The sequence below is a fragment of the Myotis brandtii genome, unplaced genomic scaffold (genome assembly GCF_000412655.1).
Source record: "Myotis brandtii unplaced genomic scaffold, ASM41265v1 scaffold266, whole genome shotgun sequence".
In the NCBI taxonomy this organism is placed as follows: domain Eukaryota; kingdom Metazoa; phylum Chordata; class Mammalia; order Chiroptera; family Vespertilionidae; genus Myotis; species Myotis brandtii.
In genome coordinates, this window is record NW_005360124.1 from 11,694,158 (window position 1) to 11,715,590 (window position 21,433).

The 21,433-nt window shown below is 39.2% G+C and overlaps 1 protein-coding gene across 9 annotated transcripts in view; it reads left to right on the top strand.

Moving 5' to 3' along the window:
* Positions 1–21,433, top strand: part of TRPM3 (transient receptor potential cation channel, subfamily M, member 3) — a 700,716-nt gene that overhangs the window by 574,932 nt on the left and 104,351 nt on the right. For all 9 annotated transcript variants that reach the window (XM_014541293.1, XM_005868324.2, XM_014541287.1 and 6 more), the window contains 2 exons: positions 895–967; positions 21,068–21,168. In XM_014541293.1, coding sequence (XP_014396779.1) covers positions 895–967; positions 21,068–21,168 — 174 coding nt within the window. The remainder of the gene's footprint in view (positions 1–894; positions 968–21,067; positions 21,169–21,433) is intronic.

A 21,433-nucleotide genomic window follows, 5' to 3' on the forward strand; every position in this document is an offset into this window, starting at 1 on the left:
TCTCTGGGCATTAGACCAGAAAATTACTAAGGCAACTAATAGTTTAACAGTTTATGGTTCTGTGTCCGTTTTATCCACCATAGTAGAAAAACTTAGAATTATATATTAACAGATTCTATGAAGTTTACTCCCTATGTAGTTGGAAATAGGCAAGCACTATTATTTTCCCATTTACAGACAGGAAACTCAATGCCTAAAGTAGTTGAATACAATAGTAATTCAATGTAGCTATTTTAAAAATCTTTTGGCTTCCTTAAATTAGCTTCCCTCTGACTTGGAAAAGAAGTCTTTATTGTTCTTAAGCATTATTTGGGGACTTTGTGTTAATCTATCATGTATTAATCCTTCCCCAGAAAATAATTTTCTCTACTAAATTATTCTCAAGATGTTTCAAGGTTATTGAAAGAACAGAGGCATCACAACATTAAAACCCTCGAGTAACAATTGCTGAGAAGTAAGTGTAGGGATGGCTCTATTGCACACATACATACACACGCATGCATATAGACACATAACAGGGCCATTTACTGAAGGGCATACTAACTCACTATTTTTAAACACTTAATTATTCATCTCATCATTTACATTATGGCTTACACATTTCTGTAAATACAGCAAGTTTTCACTTTACAACTGAAAGGTTAGAAGAGGACATTTTCCTTGGTTTCTGGTTTCTCCTCATTGTCACTGTAATCAATGCAATTACCTAACATGGTCTCTGCTAGGAGGCTGCTGAGGCACCTCCCTCTCAGTGAACTTTCTGTGTATGCTTTCCCTGTGGTTAAGAATCTGCCTTAAAGATGTTGAAATAGTCTGCGTTCAGATATGGTCTCGATGATTTAATTTCTCTTGGGAGGAAAAATGCGTTGCTAATGGCCACGTCTCACATTGCAGATTACAGTATTTCGGATGGGATCAGAAGGACACCAGGACATTGATTTAGCTATCCTGACAGCTTTGCTCAAAGGTAAGAGTTTCTGCGTCCAGAGAGTGCAAAAGTAATTTAAATCAATTAACATAGCAGCTTTATGTACCCTAATAGTGGCTATAAATCCATATGATACCGTGACACATCCTATCGTGGATAACATGAGGACCTCTCCTGTAAGACACTGTTACTGCTATTAAATTTTTCTATAATGCAGCTGTTATAGAATGACTCAAGTTCATAAAATTTAAGTATACTACAATTCAGTCATGTCCACTGAGTCATAAAACTACATAAAGTAACAGGCTACTGTAATATGTAAGAAACTGAGTTACTGAAGCTATTTAATAATTATTGCCCTATCTACTTTTAAAAATCACTTAATATGGCATAGATAGGTAGATAGATGATAGACATAGAGATATCATAATATATTAAAATGGAAAATTTCTAAAACCATTTAGAGCAAGAGAGAAAGAAATCAAAAAAATAGGCTACTGTACTTTTTATAATTGAACATTATAAAGTGTATCATGTGTCCCAGGTTGAGAACCTCTGCTCTAAAGCATTTGATACCAGTGAACTAAAAAATATATACATGCAGAAGAATTAAGGGACCATGCATGGCTTGAACCACAAAGCAAACCCTGGGCCCCCTTCTCCATTTATGAGACAAAATTAAAAGTTTGATGCAATTAACTCTCTGATAACTGCTAACCCTATATAATAAAAGGCTAATATGCAAATTGACCAAATGGAACGACCAGTCACTGTGACATGCACTGACCACCAGGGGGCAGACGCTCAATGCAGGAGCTGGCCCCTGGTGGTCAGTGCACTCCTACTGGGGGAGTGCCACTCAGCCAGAAGCCCTGAGCTAGGCTCACAGCTGGTGGCTTAGGCGGGCCTAAGCCATCAGTCAGACATCCCCCAAGGGCTCCCAGACTGTGAGAGGGCACAGGCCCGGCTGAGGGATGCCCCTGAGTGCACAAATTTTGTGCACCATGCCTCTAGTCTTATATAAAACTAAGAAAACATAATAAAACTGATAGCTAACACTTAGGATTTGTTAAGTGCCCAATACTGTGTTAGATGCATTCGATGTATAAATTCATTTAATCTGACCAGTTCATTACAAGGTCCATTTTATAAATAGAGAAATTGAGGCACAGATTTAGTAACATGCCTAAGGTTAGACAGCCTGACCTCATAGACCTCACTTACATATACCTCCAAGGCATTCCAATCCCATTGGTAATAAGATGTGGAACATCATATTTATCACCTTGAACCAAAATGAGGAAGTGGCCCAATTATTTAAACACTAGGGGCCCAGTGCACAAATTCGTGCACCTTGAAAGGAACTGTGGGCCGCAAGGCTGCAGTGGGCACAGGGGCGGGTCTCAGCCCATCCTCCATGACCCCGACAGGCCCCTCCCGCCATGGCCCCTGGTCCCCTCTCTGCCAGCGGCCCTGCTCCCACGCACTGATGGCGCCGGCCCCGCTTGCAGCCACTGAGGGTGTGAGGCGATTGGGGCCAGCACCAGCAGCAGGTGTGAGCAGTAGCTGCTGCCCCAATTGCCCCTCAGGAGCAGGGGGAGGTGGAGAAGCCCTCAGGGGAGATCGGAGCCGGCAGCCAATGCTCACACCAGCTGACACAGCCAAGCGATCAGGGCTGGCGCCTGGTGCCGGCAGCAGGTGCAGGTGGTGGCTCCAGCGCCTAAAGCGGGTGCAAGCAGGGCTGGCTCTGGTGCGAGTGCCCGATGGGACTGCGGCTCATAGGAGCAAAGAATTTTCAGTAACCACCAGAGGCTCGCCCAGATGACAGCGACCGATGCCCCACCTGGGTCTGGCGCCCCCACTCCCCTGCTCCACCATCCCACCGTGGCCGATGCCCAACATGTTCTGTGCTCTGCCATCTGCTGCCAACACCCGCCATGTTCCACGCACATCCCCTGGTGGTCAGTGCATGTCATAGCGACCAGTTGTTCGGTTGTTCCGCCGTTTGGCCTATTTGCATATTAGGGTATTATATATAGAGATATTAGTTATTGCCCTGGCCAGTGGACTCAGTGGTTAGAGCATGAGCTCCATGCACCAAAGGGTCTCAGGTTTGATTCCTGGTCATGGACACATACCTGGGTTGCAGGTTCGATCTCCTGGTCCCAGTTGGGGTGTGAGCAGGAGTCAACCAATCTGTGTCTTTCACATCGATGTTTCTCTCTCTTTTTTCTCTCTCTCTCTCTCTTTCTCCTTCTCTCTCTCTCTTTCCCTCCCCCTAAATCTCTCCCATCTACTCTCTCTAAAAAGCAATGGAAAAATATCCTCAGGTGAGGATTTTATATATATTAGCCATCATAATATCGTCCATTGAAAATATTTTCTTCCTCTTTCAATATTTTGTGATTTAAAATTGCACTTCTTTAAATCAGTCTTAGAATTTATTTGTTGTAATGTTTTCTGATTGTTTTGTTCATAACAGAGCATAGGAATATATTTTATATTATAACCAAGTATTTACACATACGTATTTAGAAAACTGAAATTAAGGTATATAAGATAATGTTTACATAGACTTTGGATAATGAAATTCTATATTTTTTATTATCTTTAATGTGATTATATCCCACTGAATGGATTTCATGACCCACTAATAGGTCATAACCTGAAGTTTACAAAACACTGCCATAGAAGATTAAAGGACATTATGATTGCTCTAAAAATTAACATTTTAATCACTATAAAGAACCTTATTTATGTAGCAATTGATGCTAATGGGAATTTATGCTGTTAAAAGATTATGGTGGCCGAAACCGGTTTGGCTCAGTGGATAGAGCATTGGCCTGCGGACTGAAAGGTCCCAGGTTCGATTCCAGTCAAGGGCATGTACCTGGGTTGCGGGCACATCCCCAGTAGGAGATGTGCAGGAGCTGATTTTGACCCAGTTGGTTTGTGAAGTATATCAAGCATATACTTTTGCTGACTTTCTTAGAGGCCAAGAGCATACTTATATGAGTTGCAGATTCTTTAGTTTGTTAAATTATTCTTCCTATGTATTTTTTATTATGCCTGAGCATGTAATGTTGTTTAAACTTAATTGTTCTACAATAATATTTAGTTTTCAATTATCTAATGCATGAGGAATCTTTGTATAGCACACTTCTTATTCTCTCCATCATTGGAGAAAACCAGAAGTTAGGTAGGAGAAGCAGGAAAGAGCTGTGAAACTAACCACTGGTTGGTCCATAAATCCAGAGCCCGTGGGGCATGTGGGGAGGGAAGATAGGAAACCAGGTGGCTTTGGGGAAAGTCTACCTTTGCTCCCCCTTGTTTCTGATCCCATTGGGTTTGATTTTCTTCCGAATCTGTATGTATTAAAGGATACTGTTTATGATACAGACTTATTGAGTATCTGTTCAAAAATGAAGAGAGAAAGAGAACAAAATGAATACTGTCACAGAGATCTGAGGCCCATACCTTCTGCAAATGATAGCCTGAGGTAGCTTTGAGAATAGGTGACATCACACATGTCATTCACATTAAGTAACCATTCTCCGAGAGTTGTGGTCTGAGGCTGGAGACTGTACACCCTTCTTCTCCTTTTCCCTTCTCCCCTCCCCAGCCACACACACCCAGGGAAATCTGAGGAGATGGCGCAGGGTACAGTTGCCAGAAAAAACACAGCACAATGAACATCCAGATAAAAAAACAAATTTTGAGCATAATCATGTCTCAAATATTGCATGGGGCATAGTTACACTAAAAAAAATTGTTCATTATTTATCTGAAATTCAGACTTAACCGAGAGTCCTGTATTCTTACTTGCTAACTCAGGCTACCCTACTCAGAGGAGGTGTGACACCTTGAGAGTTTCTATGGGAAATGTATTCAAGAATCTACGGAGGGTAAAGAGATTAACCAAAAAACATATATACATAACACATTGATATAGACAATAGTGTGGTGCTAGCCAGAGGGAAAGGAGGTGGGGGCTTAGTGGAGTTGGGCAAAGAGGGGGAAATGGGGTGGAAAGAGACTTTGCTTGGGGTGGTAGGTGTGGCACAGTGTGTAGATGATGTTTTGTTGAGTTGTACATTTGAAACCTGTATGGTTTTGCAAACCAATGTCCCCCCAATAAACTCAATTTAAAAAAAAAAAAGAATCTAGGAAGGTCACCTAGTTTCTCTGTCTGCCAGGCCCTGCCTACATAATAGCAACCAGAAAAAAAACTTCCACTGGAAAAGACCCTAAACTTATCCTAAACTATCAGATGTTGCCAACAGCTCTCTCAGTCACCTCATACTATCTGTGTCTCTCATACAGCAGCATAAATCTCTTGATCCAGGCTCAATGAAGCCAGAAAACATCTGCTCATAGCAGAAGTTGTAAGTAGTATTTGACCCTTTCTGTGGATAAAATTACTCCCGATTTTTTCTTTTTTTTTTTTCTTGTATACCTTGGATTTGACCTTGGAAATCAAATAATGTGGGTGTACACTCTCATACCTATACATGCACTAAAGTATAATATGTGTTGATTTCTGTCCTTCCTAAATGAGAAATTCTTTTTCTTTGAGTTTAATCTTCATTGGTAAAGAAGTTCATCTGCAGCACGGGGAGAAAGTAACCTTTACTGCTTACTTCTTTTTCTGGAAAACAATTTAAAAGAGCTAAAAGAAAGTTCAAAACAATATGCTCCTAACTGTCCAGATCATCAAAACAAGGAAATTCTGAGAAATAGTCACAGCCTGAGGAGATATGACAACTAAATGTAATGTGGTTTCTTAGATGTGATCCTTGAGCAGAAAAAGGAAAGTATTAAGTTAAAACACTAAGAAAATCTGATAGGAAAGGAGAAAGCATCTTATGGAATCCTATATAATAAAACCCTAATATGCAAATTGACCGAATGGCAAAACAACCAGTAGCTATGACACACACTGACCACCAGAGGGCAAGCGCTCAATGCAGGAGCTGCCCCCTGGTGGTCAGTGTGCACCCACAGGGGAGCACTACTCAGGCAGAAGCTGGGCTCACAGCTGGTGAGTGCAATGGTGGGCCTAAGCCGGCAGTTGGACATTCCCCAGTGCTGCAAGAGAGTACAGGCTGGGCTGAGGGAATCCCCCACCCCCCAGTGCATGAATGTCATGCACTGGGCCTCTAGTTAACTATAAAAGTCAAGTACATATGTGATCAAACTACTATACCATGTACAGGCAATATTAGCATAAAGCATCTGTATAAATCACATAAGCATGGACAATAGCTGATCACTGTTGATTGAAGAAATGATTAGAAATACCATTGGAAAATCTAAGCAAGAGATATATGAATTAAGAATTAACAACAAATAATTTGTAGGAAATCAAATTTCCCTATGATCTTATATAGTCAGTTCAGAGAAAATTACCTAGTTTCTACCATTTTATTTCACATGTGTTAGTCCTTCAGACATAATTAATGCTAATCAATACTGATAAACTAATTAATTACTGAAAGGTACTTAAGTAGGGGAAGACACTTCTTTTTAAGATATGCATTTGTAAGTTTGTTCAAACCATTAAGAAAAAAGTTTGAAATAAAAATTCAAATGCCAATCTGAAACTAATACAAAATAACAGTGAATGTAAGCTGTAATTGAGAAATCAAATTTAAAAATGTCAAATGCCAAAAGAATAGCCAATATATTCTAACTTTAGGAAAATTTCAAGAATGCCATTGTTCCCATTTGACCCAGTGATCCCACTTCTAGGAATATATTTCAAAAAAACAGAAACACCAATCAGAAAGGATATATGTATCTCCATGTTCATAGCAGCACAATTTACCATAGCTAAGATTTGGAAACAGCCTAAGTGCCCATCAGCAGATGAATGGATTAGAAAACTGTGGTACATCTACACAAAGGAATACTATGCTGCTGTAAAAAAGAAGGAATTCTTACCATTTGCCACAGCATGGATGGAACTGGAGAGCATTACGCTAAGTGAAATAAGCCAGTCAATGAAAGAAAAATACCACATGATCTCACTCATTTATGGATAATAAAGACCATCATAAACTGATGAACAAAAATAGATACAGAGGCAGAGCAGCATCGAACAGACTATCAAACTAGAGCGGGAAGGCTGGGGAGGATTGGGGGGGGGTGGTAAGAGATCAACCGAAGGACTTGTATGCATGCGGAAAAAAAAGGAGACATATGTAATACTCTTTGTAATACTTTAAGCAATAAAACAAAATTTAAAAAAAGAATGTCATTGTTTAATTTAGATCATGCAAAACAATGAAAATCAGTATGTTCAACCATTTTCCTTTAAAATTATATCTTTTAAGAAAACTAAAATTAAAGTGGATAAAGTCTTTAAAAATATTTTTTAATATTTCAAAACTACTTCTGAATGCATACTCCTCCAACTCTATGAACTACAAACTGCAGAGTTATTATCACAAACTAGTACTAACATCAGTAGGCAATTCGTCTTGCTAAATAATTCATCTTATTTGTTAAATGACTTGGTCCCTAGTGACATAAAAATGTTAGAATACGTTCTGAAGTAGTTTATGTCCAAAGATTCTATGCACCAAATAGATCTCGTAAGCAGCTAACATCCTGGAGTATTTGCTGAGAAGCTACCTTGCTTAAGCTCAGATGACTCTTGAATAGGTTTTATGGGAATTAATTATGACCCAACTTTGAAAAGAAAAATGCATTTCTAATTATGTGTTCCATCTTTCACATCCCTCTTTCTTGTGTGTAGGCAGCTTAATACAACACTTGCATGATTGCTTTCCTTTTAATATCTTTTTTTTTTAACCTGCAACTGTTTGAATAGCTTAATAGGCCAAAAAAAGAGGCACTGATGTTAACACTTTCATCACTCATGATATGCAAACTTATCATAGTTATTAAATGTTATACAGATGGAAGTAGATAAATTTTTACCAAAAGAGATCTGCAGAGTTAAAATGTGTGGCATATTCACTTTATTTTAGATTTGAAATGGGATGGGGGTAAACTGTGGTTGAACAGTAAAATATTTCAGTTGGAAATGAAGCTCATCATGTAATTATTACATCGTAGATTCTTTACCAAAGTATTTATTAAGCCCTTCTCTGCATGTGGCCACTTCCCCGAATGCATTTGTTTCCTGATGGTTTACTTTACTCTTTTAGTCAAATCTTTAACTTCAGTGACACAGAGCAGATTGGCCATCAGCAGTTAGAGTCCAGACATGGGTCCCAAAAGCTTATGTCTGCCACTGGCTTATTACTACCTTTTCCCAAAGCCACTATGACCTATTCCATTTGTAATGGCCTATACTTGAATAATTCTGCAGAATTTTTAAATATATTTTTTATTGATTTCAGAGAGGAAGGGAAAGGGAGAGAGAGCTAGAAACATCAGTGATGAGAGAGAATCATTGATCGGCTGCCTCCTGCACGCCCCACACTGGGGATTGAGCCCGAAACCCGGGCATATGCCCTGACGGAGAATTGAACCTCAACCTCCTGGTTCATAGTTCGATGCTCAACCACTGAACAACACCGGCCAGTCTCTGCCAGAATTTTTAAAGCAATTAACATTCTTACCACTTTTTCACCAAGACCAAAAATCTATTCCTTAGATTCTGTAAAGGCCAAATTGCCCCAGGCTTTCCCCACAAAGTCCTTCCATCCTATCCTCCACTGCTGCCCCAAATCCTCAGTATGGGCTTAGCACAATGAGACCATCTTACAAAGGGCCTTCTAACAGAGACAATGACGGCCATACTGGAAGCATCACTACTCCCTGATTGAACAAATTGCTTCACCTCATTGAGACTCTGTTTCCTAATCTGTAAAGTTGAGATAAGTATCATACCTCCTTCATAGTCATTGTAACAATCTTAATTGATAACAAAAGTAAAAATAAAAAATAAAAAGTAAAGTACTTACCTGGAAAAATCCCATTAGTAAATGATGATCTGAATGATGATGATGATGATGATGAAGAAGAAAATTTATTTCCTTGCAAATCCAAGTCGATCTCAAAGCAATAACAGAAACCAAGTAGACAGCAATTTTAGACATTTCTGTCTGTCTCTAATAGCAGAATGCAATAAAAGAACTTAAATCTTTTAATCCCTTTATCTGTGTAATGTTTTACAATTCACAAAGCATTTCACATAAATTTTGTGATGATGATGATGATGAAGAAAATTTATTTCCTTGCAAATCCAAGTCGATCTCAAAGCAATAACAGAAACCAAGTAGACAGCAATTTTAGACATTTCTGTCTGTCTCTAATAGCAGAATGCAATAAAAGAACTTAAATCTTTTAATCCCTTTATCTGTGTAATGTTTTACAATTCACAAAGCATTTCACATAAATTTTAATCACCTATCTAATCTTTACAGCTCTGTGCTTTGGTTACCAGGTAATTTATCTCTAAACTGAGACTGTCTTAGGCATGAAAGTGGCCAGTATTGATCATTATACCAGAACAACTGGAATAAACCAAGAATATCCAGGCAAGCTCAAAAGTGTTAACACCCTGGTTACAAATTCCACCTTCTAATTAGAAAGTTTTCAGAGGAAAAGGATTATGTCTTCTTTGCCTTTATATCCTAACACCCAGAAAAATTCTTAACATATGGTAACATTCATAAATATCCATTGATGAGAAAGAAGTGGAGTCTGGCTCAATCAACCACTAGCCAAAGTCACATAAACAATCCAGACATAAGCTGGGCCTCCTTAGGCCTTGAAATTTCATTAATGTGGACTCTAACCTCTCAACTCAATAATCCACAGAAATGCAAATCCTGCATCATCCCCAAGAGTTCCACAAATTCCTAAAATCCTTAAATTTGCCCTGTCACCCCTGCCTTCTGGTTTCTGATCCATGTGTGTTATTTCTGTTCCTCATCATAGAAGTCAAAATATAAAACTGAGCCCTTCCAGTTTCAAAACAAAAATACAATTCACTTAACACAAAGGCATTTAATAGACATAGTAGACTTTCCTAAAAATATAGGTACGGCTGGAAGAGAGGTTTACTTCTGAACACTTCTAACTGAACAGCAGGCATCTCCAATGTTGCTATTCTTTGGCTATTTCATGCAGAGGACTTTCCATGGATCTTTCACCCATGACTTCCCCAGTATCCTGCATGCTTCCCCTCCCAGTTCTCCCACTATTTGCTTCTTCCTCATGCTTCCTCTTTAAGAGTAAAGCAGCCCTCTGACACGCCTCAGTGATGGAGCACTGACTTATGAACCAGGAGATCACTCTTTGATTCCGGTCAGGGCACATGCCCAGATTGAGGCTCAATCCCAGTGTGAGGCGTGCAGGAGGCAACCGATCAATGATTCTCATCATTGATGTTTTTATCTCTCTCTCCTTCTTTCTTCCTCTCTGAAACCAATAAAAATATATTTTACAAATAATAATAATTTTTTTAGAAAAGAGTGAAGCAAAGTCCTCTCCTCCTTTCAGAGTGGTCCATCTCTGTTCTCCGCTATTTGGTCCCCAGCCCTGAAGGGCTCATCTGCCCTAAGCAGCTTTGCAAGGTATTTTGCAAACAAAGACCGTCCCTTCTCTAATCCTGGTGCCAACCCATAAGAGAGAGTGATTTCTTCAGCTCCTTTCATATAGGTAGTAACTATGAGGGTGGAGCTTGCAATTCAAATTTCTCATCTGAGAATGAGTGTATAATGTTCTTTGCTCGAAGTCCATAATCACCAGCAGGAGAGGTGCAACATGTAGGTTCAAGTGTTTGCAAGGACCATGAACCATAGGGCCTTAGGCCATTCCCAGCATAGTTCCAAAGTTATGATCATGTCCATCAGATTGTCTCACTGTAGAATTTTAAAGCTGGAGAGAGCTATGAAGATCTAGGCCACTGCTATGCCACGGCTGATGTTTGGATGAAGGGAAACTGGAATCCAGTCTGCAGATGCCGGGCGCATTATTCCTTCTCTGCACCGTGCAGCTAGTTCTGATGACAGAGGTGGTCGTCTCCGGCCTGGTTACACGGAAACTGAACACCCTTTCTCTCTGCGGCTTGCTCATGCCTCAGGACGGGCACAATGCCAGTGGGCTCCGTGATCTGCACATTAAGCTAATTGCAAACACAAGGCTTGTGAGTGATTCTCAGCTGGTGAAGAAGTCAGCACTGCTGGCTGCCCAGTAGAGCTATACAATCATACCTTTTCTTCCTTGACTACTTGAGAGCAATGAATCAGCCTCACTCATTAATTTAATCGTTGCATATTCTAAATTACATGTTCATGCAAAATGACAGCAGCATGATTTGTGAAATGCAGTTTACATTAATAATACAAATAATAGTGATAACAACAGTAAAAGTAACATATAATAATAGCAACTAATATGGCACTTACTGTAGTACAAGTATTAACTCATCTAATCCTCACAATACTACAGTGGGGCAAGTACTATCAGTATCAACCATTTAATAGTTTAGGAAACTGAGGCACAGAGAAGCTAAGTATCTTAGTCAGAGTCACACAGGTGGAAATTGATGGTGCCTGGACATGAACCCAGGTTATCTGAACCCAAGACACTTGCTGTGCATCCTGGACATACCTATGGTTAGGACAGATACTAAAGACAGCCCTTATTTTTCACATGTTTCTGAACAATCAATGATGACTAAACTTTCCTTGGTACAGAAAAAAATATATAGTGATTCCTTGATATATATAGTTCACTGAACACACAAATTTACTTATTCTCTGATAAATCCCTCTAAAACAAAAGTAAAGGACTATTTATTAAAAAACATTAGAGCAGGAACAGTATTTTGTGTTCTTGCATGCTAGCCTCCCTTGCAGAGAGGTCAAAAAAAAAAATAAACAACTGAACACTAAGCTGGTGTCAAGGAAATTATCAGTGCAACAATTCCAGAAAATGTCCCTGAACTCCAGAATAATAGTACAAGTATTAACTCATCTAATCCTCACAATGCTACAGTGGGGCAAGTGCTATCAGTATCAACCACTTAATGGTTTAATAGTTTTAGGAAACGGAAGCACAGAGAAGCTAAGTACCTTGGTCAGAGTCACACAGGTAGAAATTGATGGCGTCTGGACATGAACCCAGGTTATCTGAAACCAAGACACTTGCTGTGCATCCTGGACATACCTATGGTTAGGATCAGATACTAAAGACTGCCCTTATTTTTCACATGTTTCTGAACAATCAATGATAACTAAACTTTCCTTGGTACAGAAAAAAATATATAGTGACTCCTTGATATATATAGTTCACTGAACACATAAATCCCTCTAAAACAAAAGTAAAGGATTATTTATTAAAAATCATTAGAGCAGGAACAGTATTTTGTGTTCTTGCATACTAGCCTCCCTTGCAAAGAGGTTGGAAAAAATAAGCAACTGAACACTAAGCTGGTGTCAAGGAAATTATCAATGCAACAATTCCAGAAAATGTCCCTGAACTCCAGAATACATTTTCAGATCATAAGAACCCACTGAGGGACCAGCACAATAGGTGAAAGTAAATCCACATTAAGTCATATAATCATGATATTGCAGAACACGTAAGACCAAATATATTCTAATTGCTTCCAACCAGAAAAACAAGTCACATGCAAAGGACCAGGAGCCCAAATGTTTTAAACTTCTAAACAACAATACAGAATGCTATCGTGAAATGAGTTAAAATTTTGGAAGAAGATTTACTTGCAATCTAAAGTTCTATATATAATCTACCAGTCACTTGGGAAGGTAGAATAAAGACATTGCCAGACATGAGTCGTCAAAAACTTCAATTCCCATGAACCACTTCTTTGGAAATTACTGGAGCATGGGTCCCACCAAAATGAAAGAGGAAACAAAACAAAACAGAAAACATGGAACATACGAAACATGAGCTCCGACATAGGAGAGAGGTGTTGGAAATCCCTGGATGATGAGGAAGGAGAGGCTCAAGGTGACAGTTGTGCACCAGGTGGAGGAGGCAAAAGCAGGAGCTGTCAGACTTCCCTTAGGCTTAAGTCTGTAAATGGCAGTGTCACTTCTGGGGGAATACCAAGAATGTGAATACTGGGACATAGAGTCCCTTGGAAACTCTCTTTGAAGACCAATTACCACGGAGAACCAAAATAATCAGCTACTAGAAATGAATGGTTGACTGTGGGGAAAGAGGACTGGGGTGATGAGACTTGTGATTTTTTAAAATATATTTGTATTGATTTCAGAAAGGAAGGGAGAGAGAGAGATAGAAACATCAATAATGAGAGAGAATCATTGATTGGCTACCTCCTGCACACCCCTACTGGGGACTGAGCCCGCAATCCAGAATCAAACCCGGGCCCTTCAATCTGCAAGCTGACGCTCTATCTACTGAGCCAAACCAGCTAGGGCGAGACTTGTGATGTTTATAACAAATCTCTGCATGCATAACTGTAGTAAAAGTAAAGTACAAAATGGTCCCTGGATTACCTAGTTTTCAAATAAAGAGACGAGTAAAAGAAAAAGGTAACGGAAGTTAGGAAATCATCAATGCAATAATTTCAGCAAAGGTCCCAGAACTCCAAAGCATGTTTCTATAAAATCCTGCTAAAAATCACAATATGGAAAATACAGTTATTTTAATTACCAAGAGATATAAATGAATTCATATTTGCCATATCACAAGCAAGGCAGAATAATCAATAGAATGCTTTCTTTCTTTTATTCCATCTTACATTGATAATGTTTCTCAGTTTTGCATATTGTGCATAATACAGAAACACTTTCACAACATTTTTTAACATGTCAATGGGAGATTTTGTGAGGTATTCACTTCTTTTATTGCAGAAAGGGCACAATAAAGAGGACCCATCCATTTAGGTAGGTAGGTCAGCTGAAAGAAGGAAGTAGCATGATGCTTTACAGTGTTATTAATCATAAGCCATAGAATTCATTTGTCCTTTCAGCTTGCATATTTTATTAGGGCATGAAAAAACAGTGGCAATATTTACTGCAGAAACCCTTAGCAGATGTCATTACCTAGGCAACCTGACTTTGTAAGCTTTTCGTATAGCTTTGGCCCATAAAGATCTAGTATCCCAGCTCTGAGACCTTACACAGAAGACTCAGACTAATTAAATAAGAAAAAAGGAAGGAAAAAAAAGCTTAGACCCAGTGGTTAGGAAGTGTGAGGACCCACGAGAGAAAGAGTCCAGCTGTCACTGCAGGCAGGATACAGTGCCAAGAGGAGGAGGGGCAGCCTTCAGTCCCAGGGGAGCCCTGCGCCACCTCAGACAGGCCAGGGAAGATGCAGCAAGTCCCTGAGCAGCGGACAGCAGGTGCCACGCACAGAAGGGGTCTCCTGTTGCACCACAGAGGCCGGGTGCCCTTTCCTGACTGAGCGTGGTGTGGCCCTTAGAAAACACTCGTGTCCCCGGCCTAAGCTGCCCAGGCACTCATACACAATCGATCTTCTTAATTCACGTTCTTCGGAAATAATCACGTTCTTATAATCCAAACAGAGCATTTATATCTAAATTGAGGCTCTTTCATTGTAATGACAGCAGGTGCCACGCACAGGAGGGGTCTCCTGTTACACCACAGAGGAGGGGCCGGGTGCCCTTTCCTGACTGAGCATGGTGTGGCCCTTAGAAAACACCCCGTATCTCTGGCCTATGCTGCCCAGGCACACATACACAATCGATCTTCTTAATTCACGTTCTTAGGAAATAATCACGTTCTTATAATCCAAACAGAGCATTTATACCTAAATTGAGGCTCTTTCATTGTAACGAATTTACCTCTTCTCGTGTCGATCTTAGCACCTTACAAGCTTCACTCAGGAGAGTGTCTAAAGAAAAAAACCTCAACAAAAGGTAGCATTTGATCGGCTCCCCAAGCTCTGTCAGAGGACTACTCCTAATCCTAGTGGCGATTCTGACATGCTTATAAGCCCTGGGTGATTTAGGGGCTATCCGTTCCTAACCCTGAGAATGACTACTTCACTATGCAGTAAGTGCTCCTCTGATGAAAATTCGATGAGCTAATCATTCCCATGGGCCTCAACAGAAACCGTAATCATAGTCTGGCTGGCCGTTGCCCTGCACCCAGGAGTGTTTGCATGGTGGCAGCATTGTTAACCTGATACATTTATTCAATACTTATCTGGTAAATTTATTGTCGGAAATATGTAAAACACTGAAAATACTTGCACAGTGTTTTACTTTAACAAAGCAATTTTCCCCTCTATTATTCTATTAAACCTCCAAAGCAATCCCGTTAGGGCAATGTTATTGATCTTGTTTTATACATGAAGAAACTAAATCTTGAAAAGTATAAGGACATTTCCAAACACCCACAGGCAATATGTAAGCTCAGGGCCCTTCCCTTCCACCCAAAGAAGTTGTTACAGCCTCTATTTCCCCTCAGCACACAGCTGCTCTTCAGGGAGGGGCAGCCTGACCTGGATTGGAGTTGAGCCCGGCAGGTATCTCCTTCAGTCTGGCTGTATCTCACTCAGTTCTCGCAGAGGCCTGTGTGTATCATTCTTAATATCAGGGAGAAATGACCTCTTAAGTGTTGCAAAGGCTTCAAAGACCTACATGTGGTAGGAGTATCTGCCACAATATACCATAGTTTACTTGTAATATAAAGAGTAAACAAGATGCTAAAAACACACCAATGAAAGAGACTCCTGGGTTTAGGGGAAATTTTCTTGCACCTCTGCATTTCAGAATGCCAAGCCCACTTTATTGATTAAACAGCCTACAGAAATACAAAGTAAGTGATATGCCAATTATTTTTTCGGAGAAATTTAAAATTACCATTTTAAATTTTACCATTTTACCAATTTTGGCCCTAATCACACAGCAGTAGAGACTATTCTGGCTCACCTCATTCGTGCAGTGTGGGTTGTTTTAGAGAGAGGACACAAAAGCCTGTTTGCCTACTTCTCTTTGTGTTGGGGTATCGTAAGTTCAATAACATTTTTTAAGTTTCTATGAGTAAAAAAAATAAAAAATAAAAAATCCGCTCTGGCCCTAACCGGTTTGGCTCAGTGGATAGAGCGTCGGCCTGCGGACTGAAGGGTCCCAGGTTCGATTCCGGTCAAGGGCATGTACCTTGGTTGCGGGCATATCCCCAGTGGGGGGTGTTCAGGAGGCAGCTGATTGATGTTTCTCTCTCATCGATGTTTCTAACTCTCTATCCCTCTCCCTTTCTCTCTGTAAAAAATCAATAAAATATATTTTAAAAAAAAATCTGCTCTGAAACCAGGCTGCCTGGGTTTGAATCTCATCTCTGGCACTTCCTAGGTACTTCACGTTGGACAAGTTTCTGTGCCTCAGTTTTCTCATCTGTAAAATACTGATAATGGCACCTCATAGTTTGTTCTGTGAATTTAATACATTAACACTTAGAAACAGTTCATGGCACAAGTTAAGCATGAAAGAAGTATTAGTTATTGTTATCTTTCTTATTTATTAAAAATACGCCAAGGAAGAAAACCCCAACTTCCTGCAAAGGGCTGTTTCACTTCAGCCGCCTGGTACAAGCCAAATCTGAATTTCTTTAGCTAAAGTTAACGCAAGTTTTCCTACTTCCTTTTAACTTCCTCCTGAGAGTTCACCAAAGTTATTTTTACCAAGAAGAGATAGTTATCATTCAGGGCAAGAAAACAGAGCAAAGAATAAATTATACACAGGCCTCATCTACTTTTTATGTGTCTGCTTCCAGCCTTTAATTTGGTTTTGCTCCATGTAGCAGCCACATTCCTGAGAGGTTCTCCAGGGTAGGTGGTGTCTGTGCTCTCAGAGGCAATGGAAGGTGTATCCTAGCAACCCAGTCACATGATAGCCAACCCAAGTCACATTTCAATTAGTTTCATTTTACCTTCCTGGTTTTTATATAAATAGAGAATCTGATATCTACTTATTAAATTTATTTACTTTTTTGAGAATCTGATGTCTTTAAATGAATGGATTGGCCGCCTCTCATTGACTGAGACCCTTATCACATTTAGCTGCACTATTTACATGAAAATTAAACTGATGGAAATAAGAACAATCCTTAGGAAGACTATTTAATCCAGACAAGATTCTTTAAGTAAGAAACGGAAAGGTCCAAAGACTCCAACAAGAAGAAATGTTCCTCAACTACTGTAGGAATGGATTGCATCATCCTATTCTCTCAGAATGATGGCCCTACTAAGGACATTACAAGGCTAGCAAATCCTGCCCCCTCTGCCACCCCAGTCCATCAAGCAGGACCAGACTTAAACTATCCAGCTCAGATGACACACCTCACATTTTCTATTTGGAAACTCCCAAAGAGAGTCCACAGCTCTTTACAACCCATTGAGGTATTTAATGACCTTCAGGGATTTAAAACATTGTTCCCTGCCTTGACCAGTGTGGCTCAGTTGGTTCAGCATGGTCCCATGCACCGAAAGGTTGCTGGTTTTGATTCTGGTCAGGGCACATGATTGGGTCTCAGGTTCATCCCCAGTAGAGGGTATGCAGGAGGCAGCTGATGAATATTCACTCTCTCTTTCCCTCTCCATTCCTATCTCTCTAAAAAGAATCTATCAAAATATTTTAAAATAAATAAGTAATATGTCAAGACCATTTTAAAAAGTTATATATGGGCTCTAGTTTAAACCTCAGACTTAAAAAAGGAATGCTCCCCAACACTGATGCTCAAGTCCCTAAATAAATATTCCCAGAAACGCATACCCATTGGTGCCATGACATATTTGGGATGGCATACATACCTCAAGCAGGTCCTAACTCTGCTCTGAAGCTGCCTCATTCTTTAAGCCTCCACGTTCCTCCATTCTCTTCAAGCTACCATTCCTTCTCAGTCTTAGCAGGTGGTACCTCTCTTACTTCTCTGATACTGTTTATGTTCATCCAAGTTTTCTTCTATCATTCTCTTCCACTCATGAATATTATTTTCTTCACTCAGCCTCTTTGTTTTTCTTCTTTACTCTGAAGACTTCTCTTCTTGGCCTCCATTCTCCAGGGTCTCATCCATCACGTATTTGCTTTCTTCTTTTACATTTCCAATTCCTCCCTCTCCAGTGGCCCTTTCACTTCTGCTATAAACACAGTCAGGGTCCCTGTCACCTAAGAAGACCTCTCTCTTCTCCACCAAGCCCCTCAAGGTAGCATTTTCCTTTTTGCCCTTAACCATCACTCTGAATATTAATCTGCCTTTCTACCAGCATTCCTCTGCCTTCACTCATTCTGAATTTTTGACTTGCTTACTAACTCTGCAAATTCTTTGGGTAAAACTAGGAAATGTTCCAAAATATTTATATATGTAGGAGCTATGTGGGAGGAAAGGATGAAAGGAGAGGAGAGAGAAACCAGCAGTGGCAGTCCTCAAAAAGCACCATCAAAAAATGTTATTCCTAGATGTGAGGAACACCCCAAGGCACAGAGTTTTCTCTTTTTGCAAGAATGAGAGTGAGTTGGGTAGTGGCAGCAGACCTTGATCCTGACTTACCACCTGGAAATACAGAAGGTGGGCGCCATATAGAATTATGCAGCTAAGCCACGTTTGCAGGAGGGATTTGTCTTTGTGGTAACTGAGAAGAAAGCCTTCCAGTTGTGAAGAATAACTAGCCTGGAAAGCTACCCTGCGTCCATTATAACCCAAATCACTAAGTAATAAATAATAAGTAAAGGATTAGCATATAGACATACTCTAAGAAAAAAAAACAAAGCAAAATGTATTCACAGAAGAAGAATACTCTACATAAAAATGTTTCCTGGGAACAGATAAACATGAATAAATATTTTATTATTAAATTTAAACATTTTATTTTTTTTAAATCTTTATTGTTTAAAATATTACATATGTCCCCTTTTTTTCTTCCATTGACCCCTTCTAGCCCCCCAAATTTAAACATTTTAAATATCAATGAAGTACTCAGAGTAGGTGAGGCAGCAAGAGGAGATAAAATGTGAGTAGCACTCAGGAATGAAGTACTGGGAAAATAAAATAAAATCATCAGAGAATTGCAAAAGAAATCAGGAATAGTGCAAGATAAAATACACATTGTAAAAACCAGGGCAGGACACAAAGGATAGAAATGGGGAAAGTGAATAAGAATGAAATAAAATGAAAATGAAGAGGTAATTGGAAAAAAAAGAGTTAATTGGTATGAAAGAGAAATTATATTTATAAAAGTCAGAAAATAGAGATCCAACATAAGCATAATTGGTATCTCCAAGAAACAAAAACAAAACAATGCATCAGAACAGATATTTTAAAATATAATTACATAATTTAAAAATATAATTTAAGAAATTTTTTATTTAAAAATATTTTAAACTTTGATCTAGATATTGAAAGAGCCACCTTATGCTAGAAAAACTTATTTGAATCTTCAACACCCAGATATATCAGCTATATACTAGTAAAGTTACTTAACTTGAAAAAGAAAAAGGAAAGAAAGAATATTTTGGGCCACCAGGCAAAATAAGCAAGTCTTTTATGAGTTGGAAAATCAAGCTGGCCTGAGACCTACTTACAGTAATAGTCAATCTGGGGAGACAATAGAGCAACAGATTTTATATTGAGCCATTGTCACTCGACCATAATGACTATTTTAAAAAACAGCTTAAAATATTCTAGAACTCTGGCCGTAGTGTCCCTATAAGTCACTCTTAAAAAAAAAAAAACTACTAGAGAAGAATTCCACCTACTGATCAAGAGATTCTTGAGCACACTCTGGCAAAATCTCTATTTGTGAGCATCGGTACTAGAATCTAACAGAACTGAAATAAAAACAAAAATGGGAATTTGAGGAACATAAAGGAGTTATTTTCCATAACAAGGCAGAAATAATACTATAACAATAACAATAGTGTAACAATTGGCAATACATTTTGATATGTTGCTATTTATCATTTGTTTATGCCGGTGACCCTGGTATGAGTTTGCAGTCCCTGTTGTTATCTGAGGAAATAAGAAATATATTTTTATGGAAAAAAATCCCTGTGTAAACTGAATAAATATTCATAATTTTTAAACACTAATCAACTTACTACAAGTATGTGGTTTATACTGAACCCAACATATGTGGACACCAGAATCAGAAATTCCATTTGAGAATGGCTATTATTAAAAAAAAGTAAACAAATAACAGGTGTTGGTGAGGATGTGGAGTAAAGGGAACCCTTTTGCACTTTTGGTAGGAATGTAAACTGGTGCAGCCACTGTGGAAAGGATGAAAGGAGAGGAGAGAAGATTTCTCAAAAAACTAAAAAGAGATTTACCACACAACATAGCAATTCCACTTCTGAGTATTTATCCAAAGAAAACATAACACTAATTCAAAAAGATATATGCACCCCTATGTTCATTGCAGCATTACTTACAACAGCCAAGATATGGATGCAACCTAGGTGTCCATCCATAGATGAATGGATAAAGTAGATGTGGTACATATATACAATAACATATTATGCAGCAATAAAAAAGAATGAAATCTTGTCATTTATGACAACATGGACGGGCATAGAATGTATTATGCTAAGTGAAATCAGTCAGACAGAAAAAGACAAATACCATATGTTTTCACTTACAAGTGGAACAAAACAAACAAAAAATAGAAACAGAGACCAATGGGGGAAGAAGTGTGAAAAATATAAAAGATAATATAGTCAATAATATTGTCATAAGTTTGTACAGTGACAGATGATTACTAGAATTCGTGGGGTCATCACATTGTAAGCTATAAAAATGTCACATTACTATATTGTACACCTAAGCTAATATAAAATTGTATACCAACCACACTAACTTTTTAAAAAAGAGATTGTCAAGCAGTAGTTCTTAATGGCTGATTTGTCTCCCTTCACTCCTGGGGGAATTTAGCAATGTATAGAGACATTTTTGATGGTAGTGACTTTAAAAAGAGGTGCTATTGGCATCTAATGGGTTGAGTCCAAAGATGCTGCTAAATATTCCACAATTACAGGATAGCCCCCACAATAAAATGTCAATAGTGCTGAGTTTGGAGAAACCCTGCTGTACAACTGATTCCGCTTTTCAGAAGAGGCGTATTGATGGGAGAGTAAGGGAGTGGGTCGTCTTGGTATAATAAGCTCATCATTATTTTCTCTCTCCCCCTCTTTCCTCTTGTCTACAGGAGCCAATGCCTCTGCCCCGGATCAACTGAGCTTGGCCTTAGCCTGGAACCGAGTCGACATCGCTCGCAGCCAGATCTTTATTTATGGGCAACAGTGGCCGGTAGAGTATATATGTTGTCACCCCTGGAACAACACCCTTGGGCAAGGGTGTTTATTTAAGGAGCCTCTGAGAACAGCTGGGGAAACTGCTGCCTTTTCTTTAGGATGTAAATGAGTTAGGAAATCACTGCCACCTGGTGGAACATGTGACTAAGCACAACTCAAAACGTTCCCAACATCTCCCATCTCTCTGAAGGCCTTTGATAGCAACTTTCAGCAGCAAATGATGCTATTTCTTTTTTTTTTTTTTTTTTTTTTTTTTTTTT